Source organism: Gymnogyps californianus, chromosome 28 (genome assembly GCF_018139145.2).
Source record: "Gymnogyps californianus isolate 813 chromosome 28, ASM1813914v2, whole genome shotgun sequence".
Lineage (NCBI taxonomy): Eukaryota > Metazoa > Chordata > Aves > Accipitriformes > Cathartidae > Gymnogyps > Gymnogyps californianus.
The window spans coordinates 5,511,614-5,530,986 of record NC_059498.1 but is presented as its reverse complement, the minus strand read 5'-3'; the positions used below and the strand labels follow the sequence as shown (position 1 = coordinate 5,530,986).

Genomic DNA, 19,373 nt, shown 5'->3' with positions numbered 1-19,373 from the left:
ATTTTGAGCCCTTTTATGCGTTCCAATCCTCTTGCACTCTTTTTTTTTTTAATTTTGAACACAGCTGTCTGTTGTACTTTCTCAAATGATGCCAGATGCTGGGTTCATCAACCAAACGCATGAAAACAATGGTTTGAAAGCAATTAGAAGCACCGAGGCTGCACCGAGGCTCATATTAAAATGTGATAACACTGTTCTAGTGGGAATTGCAACACTGCTGCATTTCTGACATTTCTGTGCTGCCAGACAGAAAGGATGTGCTGGAAGTGGGCCCTGATCGAGGAGGTAACATAGTGGAATTTATTCCTGGAGTAAATGAAGGATTAGCTGAGTTGGAACACTCGCAAGGATTTTTATTACAGCCCCAGCTCCCATCTTGTTTGAACACTGGCAGATCCTTCTGTCGGTGCTCACGTATCACAACCATTGTTTAAGGAAAAAGGACGAACCCACCGAGCCACGTGCCTCGGCTGCAGCCTGGTTGTACCCAATGCTCCAAATTAGGAATCAGAGCTGAGCTCCACCAATCCGATACAGAATCAAAGGAGCTCCAGGTCAGCTCTGAGCAAATACATATCCAGCAGTTGCCCTGAATATGCAGAAGTACCCACCGACACGGCTTGTGACCTGCGGGCACCCTGGAAAGTTTAAATCATCACCCCCGTTATTGCGGAAATGAAGATCAAAGTCACAATCAGAATCTCCCAACTTGTTAACAGACATAACAAGAGACGGTCACGGTCCTGAAAAATTTACAGCCTGACCATTTGTCTACACCTGGAGGTTGATTCAGTTTCAAGTTCGGGTTAACATGAAGCAATGAGACTGGAGGAAGTTTGCTGAAGGTTACTCAACAGCCTTTGCTCCCAAGTCAATGGCCCATGGGAAGATACTGCCCTTTCTGAACTTCAAGCCTTTTCTGGAGACAGAAGTTTTGCAGAAAAGTTTCCTGGGCTCGTCCAAGACGATACATTTATGTCAGTACCACGCAGTTTTGTATTATTTGCTCTCAAGGGTAAGGAGAAATGGACTTCTGCTGCTCAGAAAGAACACTAACCCCAACTCCTGCTACAGCCCTCGCCGCAGCTTTGCCCCTTTCCACCCCGAAGAACTGCCACACAGCTATACATTCAGTTTAAGCTCTTCTCCTTGTTGACTTTGCACAGAAAACACCTCACATATCCAGCCCTTCCCTACTCCCCAAGCTCATAACAGCGAGAACTCACCCCTCTTCCCCTGGCTTGCACTCACCTCGGGGCAGAAATTCCAAGTGGTACCTAAAAGACCGGAAAAAAAAAAAAAAAAAAAGACAGACATAAGCATACATTATTTTCTTAATGATTTGTTCCAGCCTGATGAATAAGTGACAGATGGGAGAATTATGCCAGAAGTGCTGCCAGGAGCCCAGCGAATGGTCAACACACATTTTGTGCAAGAAGCTTCAAGAGGAATTGCAAGTCCTACCGAGGAACCTCCTTCACATCTCCTCCTCTTGAAAAGTTCCAAAGGTTCCCAACTCCCTTCCATTAGAACGGGTCTATCTCTCCAAACGCAAAGGTTTACATGGCCTTTTGCTTTGCAGCCTCAGAGGTCTTTAAAGGTCCCTTCCAGCCCAAACTATTCTATGATTCTATTCTACGACTCTTTTGTTAACCTCCTCTCACACCTTCCCTCATAGCAGCAGCATCGCAGAGGGCGGTACACACGCTGCCCACTTCTGGCCATGCCAAAAAAACCAAAAATCCTCCATGATTTCTTCATCTCTCACACTTTGAGCACATCTTGGGTTGACATCTGAGTCATTTTAATAAGGGAACAACGCTGGTGAGTTTTGGAAACAGATCAAGGATTGGGGATAAACCACAAAGTGACCCATTCACGGGCAAGATGTGTAACAAAGGGCTGGTCTATAGGCATTAGTGGCAAGAATCCAGTATGTAAAAATCCAATCAATTTGTTTCCTCATTAAAAGCTTTCATGAAGAAAATGATTTAACACAAACATTCAAGCTACTGACACAGATTAATTAGAAAACAACAACAGAATTCTGATTAAGGGCATAATATTTATTTGACTTGTTTGCTTTGGACAAAAAAAAAATAAAAAATGTGCACAGACAGAAGAAACTTCCTGGGAGAATGGGCTCAGTGATAAATAACAGCTGTATTATATTGGAAAGAGCCACACCACTGTGCTTTGTAGCAAGAAAGGGCTGCAAATTTCTCTGGGCCTTTGGATGCTCTTGGCGGTGGTCCCCCATTTTTACAACGAGCTCTTTCCTATCCATCCTACGGCAGCTACATCTTATCTCTCAAGCCCAGAGAAGTGACACCACCTGCCCAAGGTCAGGGAACCGAGCAGCAGCTCCATCCCTTTGTTTCCATTCAGCATTAACTGTTACTCAACATTTGCTTTGAGAATTCAAACGTTATTCAACATTTGATTTGAGAAACCTCTCCTCCCTGGGCTCAGCCTCTGCTCTGCGAGAGGTACCTGCGCCCCCCCGACCCCCCAAGTCCAGCATCCCTGAGATCCGAAATACTTTTGTCTCCTGAACAGACAATGACTGCGAGACAAGGACAGCAAAATCACTTCTTGTTTTGTGAACTTTTGTCTCTTGTGCTTGAGAGACTGTCCTAATCTCCCCTGAACATGTTTTAGTGATAACATTTACTGCACTAGGACCAAAATGATTTTCTGTCACTTCTAATTCCAGTTCAATAAAAGTGTAAGAGCTTTGTTTCTAACCTCTGTCATTTTTAATACAGTAAAATGGTTTAAAAAAATGTAAAATTGAGTTCCATTTCCTACTGGACCAGCAAGCCCATGTTAGCTTCACTCTGATCAAATTTAATGGGGGGGAGAATACCAAAAAGATGCTTTGCTTTTTCTTTTTCTTTTTCGCATAAGGAAACAGTCAAAAATTCTATTCTCATCAGATCGGGATGTGTCTTTAATCTCATGCTTTGATCATTTTCACTCTGGAAAGGCTTAAGCAGAGAATGAAAGTTTAAAATTTAATCGGGAGTGGGGGGAAGATAGTCTTGTTCTTATGGAAGATGAAAGAGTAATGATCTAATTCCTTCATCTGCCACTGACTGCATGAAAATCTTGAATAAATTACTTATCTGGAGAGCTTAAAAGGCACCCACATACGATGCCACAGTATTTTCAGTATGTTCACTTACAGGATTTCTTTCTTTCCCCTGATGTTTTGTATGTGTCTAAGAGAGGGTGGGGGGAAGGACGACTTTCAGCATCTGTGTTTCCCCCACCCCTTCCTGCAGGTAACTTCAGCCTTAGTTAATCAGCGAGTTCCATCTTCACAATTCTCAGACGTGGCCAGAACATTCTTTTTTTGTTCCTGCATTACCTAAGAAATGCAATTATTTGGGCAAAACACCCATTTTTGCTCCAACAACCTAGGTAGCAAATAGGGCTAGTTCAAACATATCTATAGCCCTAAGTCGCGTGCACGCTTACAGATCGAGAATAAAGCGTGTTTCTGTGCAGCAGAGGAGGAGGAACTCAGCCAGCAGAAGCAGGTTAGTCATCTCGGGCCGTTCTCCAAAGTAGAGCTGGAGGCCAATTCCGATTTTTGTTCCCAATTAAGACAGTACTAACTGACAAGCGTGTTACGCCTTTAACACGCCCGATCTGTGGGTAACAGGCAGTTACACAATGTTTTGTTCTTTAGCTTTGCAGGAGGTTTACCCTGAAAGTTATAGTCCAATAATTTCTCACAGCAAATAATTTAAAAAAAAAAATTGTTATTGCTCCATACACATCGCCCCTTGAGCCAGACAGCGTGTTAGAAATCAGAGGCCTAATCCTTATTCAACTGCATCTTTATTTTGGAGGGTTTTTTGCCTTGGGATCAGTTTGACATTTTCATCCTTAATAAACAATTTTTAGATCTCATAAACACCAAGAGTAAAAGCTTCTCATTCATTTTCTTAACCAGAAAGTTTGGGAATAGGCAATATATTTGCTCATGTTCCTTTTAAGCACTTGATTAGAAAAGCTCCTATCCACCAACTCCGGGCGGAATCCCCCAAGAAGAGAACAGTTAAGGCAAAGCATAGCAAAGAGTTTTCAGCCAAATAGGAAGGACAAATTTACGTCGGACATTAAGAAAGCGGAGGGAGACGGGGAAAACTCTTGTCAAATGATTAACTAGCTTCAGCAAAATGAGCTCACAAAGGAACCTATTGAGATTTTTGATGCAATATGTAAAGTGAGGAACTAACCCAAAAATATCTGATTGCCATTACAAAGCCAAAAAACGAGTGTTGCACTGCCAATAGTGTAACAAAAGACATCTTGTAAGTATTTTCCCCACATGGTTGGCAACGAACCACCCACCTCTCTCACCTCATTGGAGCATATTTCGGGCCAGACAGGAAGAAGCCACAGATTTGTTCTGTTCAAAACACAAACTGTTTCTCATGATCGTACAGCCTTTGAGGTTATGCACTCAACAAGCAAACATCAGAGGGGCTCCCTTTTCTGGCAATGTTTATGTTCTTTGCTCCTGAAAAACATACAGATCCCAGTTCTAATTCATCAGCCTCCTAGTAGCAGCGTCTCCAGCCAGACCCAATCAAAGTTGCAACTCAATTGTGTAAGCAGACCTCAAAGGGTGAATTACCATGAGAAAGAGTAGAAGAAAGTGCTCTTGTCACGTTGGAAAGGGAAATTGAGTCACAGAGCAGGCAGGTTTGCCAGAAAGCCTTGTTTCCAACAGGAACCCACTGTCCTTACAGTCTTGAGCCAGAACTAACAGTCTGTAAGGACCAGAGCCTTCTGCTGCCTCCCACAGAGCCACGACTTGGTCTTCAGAAGTGAAAGATGCTTCCAGGACACACCAGGACCTTGACGACAGATCTTAACCTTGCACTGGTTTATAACAGAAGGAAGATCGGAAGCAACGCCGAGAGCACCAGTTAGGCACTTGCGAGGTTTGAAAATAAGTTCTCCAAATCCTGCCCTTCCTAGCTTGTACTGTATGATGGGTTCACCCTCAAGAGGGTAGAGTTTGCTTTTCATAGCTTTTACTCAAAAGCAGTCATCTGAGGACAGCGATGCTGCCAGGCCTGACCAAGCAGGATTCCATTCCTTGCAGATGCAGGACTACTAGCAAAGAAGTTACTTCAACACTCCTATCACCTCAGCAGCAGTGTTTAAACCAGGGAAACCCAGAAATATCCCTTCTTGTTCCAAAAGGGAGGGCAGATTAAGCCCTGGAACACCCAAGGATGAAATTCCCCCCTGGGTCAGTATTATTCCTGCCGCACTCACACTAGGTCTAGATTTGCCCCTTTGGTATGAGCGCAGGACTCGTATTTTCTTGGAGCACCAAGATAATTTGGTTTTATTCCTACATTTCCAACCTTTACTCAAACCTCAAGCAGCAGATCTACCCCAGGCCTCTAGTCCTCTGTTGCATGGGGGGGGATGTTCACGAATCCCATCAATGCACAGAAATCCAGTAAAATACATGATTAACACACCCCCTCCTCCCATCCACAACTTGAGTTTGCTGCCCAGCATCCACCGCTTGCAGCAAATCCCAGAGCTGAAGGAGTCAAACCAGATCCATTTGGGGCTAGGAGCAAAAATTGTTGTCTGAAATCTTACGGTCTGTATTATGCAGGGGGTCAACCTTGATGGTTATAATCGTCTCTTTGCAGCTCTAAAGTCTATAAAAGTCTAAGCCCCACTTTCCTCTCAGACTCAATTTCAGCAGGAACCGTAACATAAAGTCAGGTTTCAATCAAATTTCCTGTATTTTCCTGTCCAATTAAGAACACTAATATCACCACAGATGTTATTAAATTAGATATTTCAAGACGGTCTAATTTGTTTGGTGCACAGTATTTGTTGGTTTTTAATGTTTGCAAAAAAAATTTTAAAAATCAATGCTGTACAAGATTTCAAGCAGGAAAAAGATGAAAATGGGACTGGGGAGCTCACCATTAGCAAAGTCGGTTACAAACCACTTCAAATGCATTTCTCGGTTAAATGTTACAGAAGCAGCAGCAGCAGCTATGCAGACTCTGGTTACACAATTTCAATCATTTACAGTCCTCAGGTTTCAGATTAACAATGCATTCACAAGGAAATGGATGGGGAAACAGGGGTAATTTTATCAGCTGGAATGGAAAATGATGCAAATTACTGAAAGGAGTCTAACCCAGAAGGCACCAAAGTGCATTACTGGCAGAGTGAATGGCCACATTCACCCCAGGTATAAAAGCAGGTAGAATATGATAACAGCTGAATTGAATTTCTGCCCCTGCCACGCCATACATTAACACAGGAGAATTCCTTCCTCAGCACTCCCCAAAAGGAGGGGGGGGGAAAAATCCCCTGCTGAGATTACAGAATAAATTAGGAACATCCTAACAGAAACTTCGCCAGACTTTAAAAAGAAGTAATCATCATGGTCAGTATTAAATGTGACTGTTGAAAACCAAAGGAATGCCTGCGCTCACACACACCCAGGCGCAGATGTACTGGTGCAGGGTGAGAGGCTTGTGTGTGTACTGGTGAGAGCAGGGTGTACTGGTGAGAGGCTTTAGCTCTCCATTAACACCAGCTGGTGCAGTGCACACTGACGTGTCCCCGAGCCAGTGCTCCCCCCTCCAAGCAGGACCCCATCTCCCCTGCATGAAGGAAAAAAAAAAAAACCAACATGAGGAGCTCATTTTTAGGACAGAAAAATGCAAATCCAAAAACTGCTAAGTACTTCTGAAGTGACAGGGACTTGCTTTTATTTTTTTGCAGAACAAATCTGTATTTAATGGCCAAAGTAAGTGTGAATGAAATCCTGCTCAGCAAGATCATTTCCTTGCTGAGCAAATAAATTTCAGCTCTCTGAAGAACATGAAGGAGGCGAACAGCACTTTGCCTAATTAAGGACAATGTGGTGGGGCTATAGTCCAGCCCTGGCATTAATGTGCTGAGCTCAATTATCTGTCCATCAGGTCACATTCTTAAATTCCGTTTTATCTTGGTATCACATGTTATTCAGCATAATGAGTTTAATATTGCTAGGAATCACAGGCAGTGCATTTACACTAATGAAGCAAAATTACCCTGAAATTGCATTTTCTTTAATTTCAATCTTAAAACTTTAAAATAAGGTTGAAAATTGAAGTAATAAATGTAGTTAATACTGTTAGAAGTTTATTAAAACAGGCCAAACACACTGCTTTAGACAAAACGTTGGATGTACTTCCATTAGTGACTCTTTTACAATCCTACTGTAATACCTTGCCACAGAAAGGATCAAGTTCAACCCGATAATCAGGTGAAGTTCCCCTGGTGTTGAAGTATCTACAGTTCAGCTACACCTGTAAACCAATAAAACCAGTAGCTTATTGGTTTGTGACAGCCTGCATGAACCACATGCTACAACAGCTTGCCGAGATACGTAGCACAACCCGACGGACGCCCAAACCAGAGGCCGTCGCTGTGTTGTCTTTACCCTTACGCTTCCATTTGGGGTCAAACCATCCTGTTTCAGCTCCAGCACCAAGTACAGGATTTCTTACTGACAGTAACGCTGTCGGGGCCAGACCTGGCAAAGCACCCAGCAGGAACTAGGTGACGGTGTTACCTAAGTTTGCTCCCCGAAAACAAGTATTTCTGCAGCTCAGATTGAAACAGAGTATGGAAACACATACCCAGGCACTGGGAGCATCTCGGACCCCCTCTGTATTCTGCATCTCTGCAATTTCTAAGCTCAGAGGCTGTATTTATTTTTCTGAATCTCAGTATTATGAACAAGGCTCATGATGGCAGAGCCCAGCCTCTGGCTGAAGACACAGGACAGCTATAGCATTTCACTACACGATTAGACATTTAAACCTCACCCCAGACTTACATTAGAGACCTAAACCACTCGACCAGGCAGGGAGCACACATTTGCTGTCCAGGCTGGGAATCAAAACACGCTGCCAGCCACAGCATTCTTGCATTTCCGACGCTGCACACAGATACCAGCGTGGCCGTGTAGCAATTGTGGAGGTCCGGGAAAGACCTTGGCTTCTGCAGGCTCTTCTTAGCAGGCCAGGACATCAGCCGGAGATGTCTGATATGTGAGAAGTTTCATTGCAGAGTTAAAAGACCATGTGCAGGCTTTTCCTCACTGGTAGCACAGTATTAGCGTTGGGAATATTGCCATAAACTTTAAGGAGGGTTAGACAACAAGGCAGTAAAATGAGGTTTGGGGCTTGTTATCCAGAGGGGAAGAGCCTGGTCTACACTGGAGCTCCTGCTGCTGGTAGGAATGTCGGAAAATGGTCCTGTGTATTAGTTATGAGTAGCAGCATTGGGCCTCAGGTTCATGCCGTTGTTTTCGTCACAGCGGAGCAAATTAAAGGTAGAGTTTCAGTGTCTATTTTGGATTTCCTAGTGGGTGCATGCGAGAAACTCAACATTAATTAAGCCCCTTTCTCTTCATTTCTGCTTTGATATACAACAGGTCTGCCTTGCTCTCCTTTTAGCACTATTACATTTCACCTCAGGGAAAAAAAAAATACTAAGAATTTGTTTCCATCAGTGCAAACTTGCCTTCCAACAGGGTGTTTAAATGACTAGCTGACTCCAAGGAGGTGGAGGAACTATTTATCTCCATATTTTTAAATAAATCCCATTCTCCCCATCTCACCCCCTGCCATTGTAACTGCTCTAGAAATGTCGAAATGCTGAGGTGAGGTCATTTAACAGCAAGAAGACTTTTTTTTGGTTACTGCTCTTGCCAAAGGACAAGAATGGGCTTGTGTTCCTGAGCGGAGTCATGTATCCGATTCATCCCAGGTGTCGGACATCTGCTGCTAGCTCTGCAGCCGGCTTTGTTAGGACACAAGAAACAGCAGCGATGTTCCCAAAGAACAACTTGAAACAAACCCTCGGCATCAACGGACCTAAACCAGAAGCAACTGACAACCTTTGGGCTTTCTGGGAGACAAGCAAAACTCTGCCCCGGCACCACATCCTCCCCCTACCCTCCCCCAAACCAAAGCTGCTTTTTAAGCAAGTTTTATCCATTACAAACACTTTGTTTTTCCATTTAGGACTAGAGCAGAGTCCTCAGCCTACGGTCAGGACACAGGTAACTGTACACGCTACCGTGTTGCAAGAGCCTCATCCCTCGCACGGATAATTCCTGGGGACCAAGCCTCCAGTTGTGTTCTGTGGCTTGTTTTCCTGGATGCCACGCAAAGCAATCAGAGAAAGCAATTAAAAAAAAAAAAAAAGAGATTATCAACAAAACCAAAGAGATGATTAGGAAAAAATTGCCAAGCCAGGATTTACATATAAGATATTAGAAAGTGGAATAGGATCCAAGTTAGTAGGGAGGAAAAAAAAAAAAAAGAGAGAGAAAAGAGAATTGTTTCAACACAACAGTGCACTTTAAATAACTAAATGAATTCTGAAAGTAAAACGGTACGGGGACTCATAACTCAGCCGTACGGTGACAGCCTCCCCACAGCCACCGCCTGCAACGCCTCTGACACAGCTCCTCGAGCAAAAATACCCCGGACTGCCTCGGAAAAAATTATAACCTGCAAACACAATCCACTCCCTACCTACCGCACTTCTTGCGGCGAGACGGGAACAATATATCCTCACAGGTAGCACATGGAGACATAAAGCCCCACCACTTGTTCACTTTATAGTCATCAGCGAACCTCCTGGTGGGGGAACGTTATGAGGCCATGGGGAGAGCAGCGATATAAAGACCTGACGGCCAAGTTACAGGAACAGTTATTGAGACTGGCTCAGGATAATCATACTAGATGAAGCTCTTCCCTTTCAGAGACACATGTGTCTCTCCCCAGTAGTTGAGCAGTTTACTTATGTCCATTATGAACCCAAATAATGAAACCCTACACGCCGTGTTGTGTTTCACCCCGCAGAGGTGAAACGCGGAGAGCGGGGCTGCTCGGGGGAGGCAGGCGCTTCCTGAAGACGACGGCTGATGATTTCCTGAACACCCGCCGCAAAAGCCACAGGAAGCTCCCCGAAGAGACAAACCCGCGCCTCATCCCCAAGAGCAAGACCTGCTTAGATCCTTTCAAATAAAAAGGTACAGTCATCGTTACAGTAATCTCCCACCACAAATCATTGCGTTAATGGCTCAGGTCGGAAGAAGGACATTTGTATGCTCTGTTCTTCTCACCCTTTCCAAATGCCACCGAGCAATAAAACACAAGTAGGAAGCCAGCACTGCCCTGTAGTCTTTGCTCAAGGGTCTCGCTTTCCCCTCCAGAAGTACCTGCAATTTATTTCAATAAGCAACAGGACTGAGGCCCACATCTTAACCTGAGCATCCAGGAGGAATCTGCATATCACCTCTCCTCCTGATGCAAAGGCTGCTTCACCAAGTCCCCTGCTTTTTTGAGATGACTTGTTCTGAAAGCTTTATCCCAAATTGTGTACTTAGGCTGAGAAAAAGCTAAGAGCCAAGGTTGAGTTCTGCGTCACAGCATCAGTGTTTGCCCCAGGACCCTAAGGGCTGCTCCCTCTTGAGCAGGTCACCAAAACCACACACAACCTCTGGGAAGCCAGAGGTCCACAGGACGATGGGCATAGCAGCATCTTTCCCTGCTGCTCAAGCACCGTTCACAACTCTAACAGCACATGAAGACAGACCACGTACTTCGGGAAGCAAGAACAATCCAGGATTTCCAAGTTTGCCAGCTGCCTCACACATTTATCAAGTTCCATGCTATTTGTTTTTAATTCATTAAAAACAGACCTAGAGTTGCACTATATGAAGATAAAGAGTTGTCACTTTTAAAGTTGCATGCTCTCAGGACAGCTGGAAAAAAGCTTGACTTGATGTCTGAATACTTCAGGTTCAGAATTCTGCTTACTTAACTCTTTCCATCCAAGATCAATACCTGCCAATGAGCAGGAATTTGTCAGAGAAACCACACCAATCTGTTATAAACATGCAATCAAGCCTGTTCTTCTGCAATATTACTGGACACTGCTACACCACCACCCCACCACCCCCCCATTCCTCCATTAGATATGCTACGGCCCCGTTTTCCAAAGGCTTCCATCTTCTGCATTCAGCTTGTTTCAATTATTCAGGGCAACCCAGGCTGATAATTACAGAGTCCCGAGTTGCTGAGTAAAACTGATGCTTAATTAGCCAGCAGGAAAGATCGATTAAGATACAGCAGGGCATCTTGCAAAGTTCTTCAGTGGGACTGCAGGGAATAGAGTCTGGCTGTGCCCTTCCGAAGGATAAAATTCTCCACTTCTCAGGGACTCGACAGCAGTTTTATTTAAACGGGATGCTTACATCAGTCAGCCACCCTGAGTTTTATTGTCAGGTCTTAACGTCAAGTGACACAACTCATATCTTATAACTAGACCGTTAACAGCAAGCTCTGGATCACATTTCTAGCCAAAAATACAATGCAGCTGAGGCTGAAAGTTTTATTTAAGCCTCCAGCAACCTGTTTTCTGTTTATGATCCTTGATTTTCCCCTGGCACAACAGAACAACCTTTATTTACTTCACTCACTTATCCAAATGACGCAGCTCATGTTCTCGTGCAGGACTTGAACAGTCTTGAGGACATGAGATTTTGGAACCCGGGTCAGCCCTGAGTTTTAATTCAACAAGTCCTCTTCAGCCCTTTTTACTGTATCAAAGTCCAGGCAATACATATTTGAGTTCAGGAGCCACTTGTGAAATAGATACTTTCAGCAGCAAGCCAGCAGCATGAATCTCTCCTCACTGTATTGATTTACCCACAGACCTAAGTATCAAGCGATGGATTTTTTTCCACAAAATGCTCTCTAGCACAAGGGAGGAGTAAGAACAGGACAGGATCAGACACCCATACGCAAAGAGCTGTACAGACACAGCCCAAGGCACAATTTTTTACTTTGAAACACAAAAATTCCAAACACAAATAATGACAACTTTGCAGACAACCATAAAACTGGTTAAATAGGAAAATGTACAAACCAGTGTGCAGTGCACTCTCACATTATACCAAGCCCTGAATGTCCACTAAGTTTCAAAGCATGGGCCAGTTGTCCAGCTAGTTAAATACAGCATGGGGTACCCCAAGGCATGACATTGTTCTGAAGCACTTTCATTAGAAAGTAATGCAGACAGCACAAACCTGGCTTTGACTTGCTGGAAGCCAAAAAGAATTGCATCCCTCTGCTCCCTTGCTTTAGCACTCAAGTTTTCATTCTGCAGTCCATCTGCCAGGTAGTCTTCAGCATCTGGGAAAGAGAGGATTACAGGTTAAAACTCACAGGCAGAGATACCTGTTCTTGGCTAAGAAACCTGGACCTGGCTGTGCACTGGGAAGCCCTCGAGGCACCATACCAAGCAGTCTGATCTAGAGACACAAGTCAGTCTGAAGACATCATGTGGAGAAGACATTGAAGTGATTGCAAATAGAAAAGGATCTAAATATTGCATACGATTACAGAGCTTCTCCCTAGTTGCAATGGTATAAGGCAAATAAACAACTGCAAAGAAACGACCAAGCAGGAGAAAGGAAGAGGAAGGTGAAGCGAAACATCGATAAGTCTACTGGACCAAGTGCAATTCCACCTGCCTCTTTGCTGCCCCAAACCCTAAAAATCTGCTGCTGTGAAAGGCTTTTGGCATTAAGTAAGGACACGGAAGAAGCGGTTATCCCATTCAGAGGGGGATCCAAAGCATTTCTAAAATGCCAGTGCAGATATCCACTGACAATTCAAGGAAACCCTAACCTGTGTTTTTCACAAGGATGATCTTCGTAAAGGACAAGCACCGAAGAACAGGTTGGTTGTGCACCAGCCTACGTGCACTTCTATCACAACATGGGTTCTCCTGCAAGGTTATTGCTGAAATACTACACCCTGTGCTTGCTCAACAGAGACAGCTAGACAAAAGTAAATATGGTATTCTCTCACCTGGAAACCACATCTATACACAGAAATTTAAGCTGAACTGGAAGATAAAAGGATTAAGTGTCTTCTATTTGCATAAATATTTATGTTCTTTACAGAAACCGCAAAAAAAATCTCACTGAAAACAAAACAGTTCCAATCACACCTGCTCTGTATAGGAGAATATCAGCCTCGTACTTCAGCGGCATTGCTGCTATTTCCCCTAGCAGGGAAAAGATTGGCTTCCAAGCTATGGTGTTGTACATCCACAGGCCTCTCCAACCTTTAACTTGCGCCCCATACTGTGACACTAATGTCAGTTTAATATCCTGCTTGCAAGACTTTCAACTCCTTATGCTTCAGCTGCCAGTACGACAGCCAGCACTGTTTAGCACACCCCAGGAATCTGCACAGCTCCTTAAAAACAGCTCCTCTGCCTGCAAGCACATCTCAAGATCAAAATGCCACAAGAGAAATTAATATCTTCTGTTAAAATCATGAGCCCTCATTTCTTTTTGTTGCCTGCTCATGACACACTCAAGAAAGGCTTAGAGCTTGGGGGGGGAAGAGGAAAAAATAAAAGGAAAAAAGGAACTCTTTAAAGTGAAGATCATAAGGAAGGACATGGAGGGGAACAAGGCTGATGCTTGGGCATCCTCCAGGAACAGGGCCCTCTTCCCACCTCCTTTTTGGAGTGACAGATGGGCAGGACCAGGGAGACTCAACTCTCCCCACAGCAGCCTAGGAAGGAGGAGTGAATCCAGATCATAACACTTGTCTCCATAACAGTCCAGTTCTCCTTTCTGGATTTATTCAGCTGAAAGCACCAGTTTCCATGGGAGCACTCGCTAATAAGCACGTTTCAGCCAAATGCAGACTCCTCCAGGTCCTCACTAGCTCCTTCCTCTGTCTCCCTGCCTTTCCTCCTACCAGGAGGGCTCCTGACCCACAGGAACCAGGTCTGAGCCAGCTCTGCCTCGTACCTGCAGCCACCACTTCACAGCTGAGCAGCAGAGCTTAAAGCCCGAATACGGCACGGAGATACCGAAGCATCCTAGCACAACCCCTCTGATGTGGGGATGCACAGTTGCCACGGCTCAGCTGATGGGGAGTAACACGAACTCACAGCATCGCTCTCAAACCCACACCCACATCCAGCAGCGGTTTTGGGAGCTCCGGGAGCCCAGCGGTGTAAGGCCAAAATGCCTATTAATATCAATTCACTGCTAGTAATTTAGCCCTAGGTGGCCTGCCTGGGATAACACAAAGGCTTTGCCAGAGCAGCTGAGTGAAGCTTTTTAAATCCCAGGCCAATCCTGTAATCCTTAAGCTAAATTTCATTTTCAGTACATCTCTACGCAGTTTCAATTGTACATCCAAGATACAGTATCAGCTTATGACAGGCCTAACGATGCTGAGGCTTACATCACTTACAAATTACACTGAAAGTACCCAAGTACATATATCTAAGCGCAAAAGATGTATCTTGCTCCGAGGAGCTTACTGCTTAAGAACAGATGAGGCTAAGGGGACAATTTATTATACACAAACCAGCGTAAAAACAGCACAGTAGAAATGGGTCAGCAAGAGAAACTACGTCCAGGCTGTATTTCCACAGTGAAAGAACAAGCAGGAAAAACAAACTGCTCCCAGAACTTGTGCAAATATCAGCTGCATCCCTCTGTCATTTTTAAGCACAGATTAGCTCCGTGAGTATGCGATTAGCTCTAATACGGTATTTACTTACTGGGATGTCAGCACAGATCAGCTGCTGGATAAGTTATAGTAGAACTAGGGTCACTTCGGCAAACCAGGCAGAGCCCCTTTCAGAGCCAGCCACTATGTTTATAGCACCAGGAAATGAAAAAGAAAGCCTAACCATAAACTCTCAAAGTGGATCAGGAAGAGCAATATGTAAGCAGCTCTAGAGTAAATCACCCTAATGTTAGTTTTACTGCTTGTCGGTAACATTATATTCTTGATGTTTATAGATTGCTCTCTGCGATCCACTCTGAAAGTTTACAGGACTCTCCTTTTCATTTCCTCCAGCTAAAAAGGTAAGAGTTGGGGGGGGGGGGAAAATAGTTGAGATTTCATCAAGTGTTTCAGGGGAGTTTCTAGAGGCAGTTGCAGTTATCCACTTTAATCCTGCAGGAGATGCACAGCATCATAAGAATTATGTCACAACCACTGAAGTCCAGGTAGTAAATAACCTTTTAACAGCAGCACTAAATTCTAGGAGTTAATCAGTACTCAATGACCAGAGCTGAAAGGTATTAAGATGCCATGTGTATTCTCTCCATGCACACACATTCGCTTTACTTTTGCTCTTTTCCACTCCTCTGCCATCAGAAGGCCGCCAACAGAAATGCTACGCTCCATGTGCGGAGGAACTAGTCCCACAGAATCACAGCCTTTTAGCTATGCAAGATAATGCTGAGCCAACCAGTCTGCTCCAACATTTACTGATGCTTCACACAGTCCCTCCTGCAGTTTATCACCCCAGCTGGCTGGGAAAAGTAGTTTAAAAAAAGCTTAGGACACCTATCAACACAGAGAGTGCAGATACCTTGAGCTTCCCTGAGACTGCATTAATATTTCCAGGATGCATCCCAAGACAGACAGGGATTTGGAAGGCTAGTTAGCTCATCCCCTGTCCCACTAGTCAAAATAAAAGCCGTGAACTATCGCGCACAGCGTTTCTTGACTTTTCTGCAAGCTCAAGAAAGGATGGTTTAATTGTGAAACAACATTTTTCAGAGGGGCCTGCCTGCTTTTGTGGGGCTGAGTCAGAGAAAGCCTTGAGAACTGAAGCAATCTTCATCCATCCTCCTGCAATGGACTGAGTGGGACATTCTCCTCTATGCAATGGACTATGGGGGAACCGAGAACAGCTTCCCAAATTTTCAGGTTCCAAATCTCAACCCCGAATTCCCTGATATTTAAATTGTGGAGCTACTTGAGATGCTGCGTCAATGCTGACCGTGGCTTATTAGCCCTCACAAAACAGAGTGTTTTCCTGTTTATTTTTAAAACAGCGCTGAGGCTGCTTGCCTTGCAATTAGCAGCTCCCAGCTTCGTTAGGCTGTGCAGGTGCAGTCACAGGCTCCCAGTGCAGCACCTGCTCTGTCCTTCCTCTTGCCCAAACTCCAGCAAGAAAATGGCTTTCCAGACCTACCGTCTGAAATGAAGAGGATCAAGCAAGGCAAGCGACGGGGAGATAATCAGACTGCCAGACTGCCTTTGCTTCTGCAAACAAAACCAGAAGCCCTGGGTTTGTCAGAGATATATCACATTTTTCAGAACCACTGTTTCACAGCCTTCAGAAGAAATTTGTGCTAAACAAACATGAAAAACCCTTAAGCAAAAGTAGTTTTAAAAGGGACCAGACTGAGCCAAAAGTGAAACTCTGTGCAATTAACTGACAACACAGTGTTAGTGAAACTTGGATTGCTTATTTGCAAGGTGGAACTTAGAAGTAATATAATTGTTGCAACCACATCTACTCAGAAAATAACAAGCATTCGCAAGTGTTAGAGGATTGCAATGTAGAGAGAATAGCCATATTGTGTTGGCTTTCAACCACTGCAACCTCAGAGATGCCTTATGTGATAGTAATGCAACTGTTACTAGCAAGCCATTGACGACCTACTTTTGTGCATTACGTAAACAGTCCTGCACTACAGAGCACACTTTAATATAAGGAAGCAGATGTTATTGCCTCTACATCAGTACGTTTCCTCCTCTATTTGTAATTTTTATTTTAAATACAAGAATTCTTATGGTAATGCAGTTTGCAAACGCTGTAATAGCTTAAGCTCCTTCATTTCCAACCTGCGTAGCTAGAAACCTCCTCAGCCACTGGAAGGCCTCAAGACCGTATAGATTGTTAAGACACAGCAAGTTTGATACAGAGGTATGTGACATGCAATTAATCTCCATTCATAGCCTGCTATACCTGTCAGCAAATAAAGGCTGTGCTTTAGAAGGAGATCTGAAGCCTTCAATTAAAAACAGTCAGCTAACAAGAAAATAATCTAAGTTAAAGGAAGGTGGCAGGTGCAGAAATGAGTTGTTTACAAAAGTGTCAGCACTGAACAATAAAAAGTGCTGCACATCAAAAACGTGAAAGGGTGAACTTCACTGAAGCCCCCATGATTAAAAAACAGAGGAGAAAATTTACACCTACATCTGGGGGAAGACACAAAGCATTTGGAAGAGAGCTTTGATGGGCTTGGAGGCTGCACGCGCTCGCTCTCTCTCTCTCGGCCTGACAGATCCCAGGACTGGAAGCTATCCCGCGTCTCGGAGGGGAAGGGGCGAGTGCTCCATGCTGCCAGGAGCCATCGCCAACAGGAAACAAAAGGTCACAAAGCCTTGCGGCAGCCGGGGCCAACCCCGAACACAACCGCTCCGAGCGGTGAGCGGCAAGATGCTAACGACTCCTTCCCCACCACCCACCCACATCTGCGACAGCAGGATGTGTCGCTAACACGCACACGTGTTGTTCGGCAAGGGGCTGACACCGTTGCTCCGGCCTGCAATGCTGCTGCTGAAGCTTTATTTATGGGCAGGTTGTAATGTGGTCACCTCTGCACGGCACTTCTCTCACCAAGCCTCTGCTTGCCGCACCATGGGGTCAGCAATAGGTGCAGAGGTCCGTACAGAACTTCTTTATGTTTGGGAAGCGTATTTAAATAGAAGAGTTTAGCGTGGTTTCTGCTTGGCTGATCCACCACTTCAACGAGTAGAGGTGTTGCAGTTCAACTTTGTGAAGAAATCCATGAAAAACAACTTCAGAAGCCTCACATCTGCCATCTTACACACACACAGAAGTAAATGCTGTCAGCTCTCAGCACAGCTCATTCACTCAAGAAGCTGAGACCTCAGGAGGTCACATTCAAATTATGAAGCAGAAGTGGGGCTGGACGCCAGCACCGCTCTCTCAGCTGTACCCCCATTTTCAATGGGGTTGAAGCTTCCCTGAGGATGCACCCCCACCAAGCGAGCTTGCTCACTGCATCCCCAGCGTGACACACAACGCTTCCACAACTTCTAAAGCCAGGAGACACCACTATCACAGCCACAACAAAAGCCCGCTGAGAGGGCTCACTGCAGCACACAAGCCTCTTGCACCCTTTGTACCCGCACCCTTTGTACCCACTCCTTTGTCTCACCCGAGCAAAGTGGAGCCTCAATACCTTAACTGAAGGCACTCAGCAGGGACATCTTTTGACCGTGCCGGAAGACACCCCTCAACCTTGCATACACACTCTTCTCCTTACACAGACCCTGGGACCACCAGAGAGCTTCCCCAACCCTTACACGGGCACAGAGCCGCCTGCCAACTCCTGAGCAACATGAGGACAGCCCTAAAAAACATCAGGACAGGCAGCCACGTCCCCTACACTCTCATTGGGGTTAGAGACAGGGAAGGCACACATAACCTGAGGACCCCAAAACCATCAGCCTTAGAGAAGAAGTAGCTCCTACAGCCCTTCCATTCCTCTCTCTGGCTCAGCACAGTGAGGTGCAAAAAGCTTTTCAGCTCCTTCCCCTGCAACCACAGCAGATTTCCCCCATTAAGCAGAAAGGGAGCAAGGAGGAATTCATGGTTACCTTCCAGGAGCCTCTGAATCTCCTCTGGGATCATGATAGCTGCCACCTCCTTTCCACAAGACTCAAACCTGCTGCTACTGCTCCTGTCCCTCAGGGGCAGCGATGAAGGAAGCAGGGAGGGCGGGGACACCCCAAAAAAGGTAGGAGGAACTGCTGGGCTCTGCTTAGATGCCTCCTCCTCCTCCTCTTACAGTCCCAGCCAGCTCAACCTACCTCCTTGCAGGCAGCCAGGATGCCCAGCTGGCCTGGATGCTGAGCACCTCCATGTTCCGGAGAACCAGAGCTCCAGCCAGCAAGCTGCAGAAGTGCCTGACCCCAGCCCAGCAACAGCGCAGCTGAACCCGTGCTCCCGCGTTAGCATTTTAATCAGGTGCACTTAGGCGTGCGTCTCCTTCGTTATCACATAACTCCCCGCACCTCCTGGCAGAGCAGGCCCACGAGCTCTGCGAGGCTGTGTGGCCATTGATTTAACCTCCTGTGCCCCTTCCTAGCTCAACAGGAGTTGGGGATTGGAGCTGTTCCAGGCAAAGACAGGCTCCCTCCTCTAACGTGCAAAGGAAGAGAATGGTACTCGGCTGTTCTGCAATAAAACTTCCCCCCTTCCTGCATCCTGCATAGGAAGGGGGCTAGATTGTAATAGCCATTCATATTTCTATGTCTTGCCCAGAGAAATAACAGGGTTGCGCACTTTAACTTGCTTTATGACAGGCAATAAATGCAAACTGCACTCTACAAAGCAAAAATGGCATTGCATTAGATTAACCCACAGCCCGGCATCTGCTCCTCTCCTATATAAATGAATTAGCACAAGCTGACTATGAGGATACCACT

At 45.2% G+C, this 19,373-nt stretch overlaps 1 protein-coding gene across 3 annotated transcripts in view; it reads right to left on the bottom strand.

Moving 5' to 3' along the window:
* The window catches only part of SKAP1 (src kinase associated phosphoprotein 1), a 159,043-nt gene extending 140,445 nt beyond the window's left edge, over window positions 1-18,598 (bottom strand). For 2 of the 3 annotated variants that reach the window (XR_007767753.1, XM_050911832.1), the window contains exons 1-3: window positions 18,543-18,598; window positions 12,161-12,266; window positions 1,252-1,277 (exon numbers count right to left, since the gene is read on the bottom strand). Coding sequence is in view for 2 of the 3 variants with exons in the window: in XM_050911832.1 (XP_050767789.1) it covers window positions 1,252-1,277; window positions 12,161-12,266; window positions 18,543-18,576 (166 nt within the window). In the remaining variant the exon portion in view is untranslated. Of the gene's footprint in view, window positions 1-1,251; window positions 1,278-12,160; window positions 12,267-18,542 lie in introns of those variants that run through there. The other variant, XM_050911833.1, reaches the window with a different exon arrangement.
* Window positions 18,599-19,373: the final 775 nt, after the last annotated feature.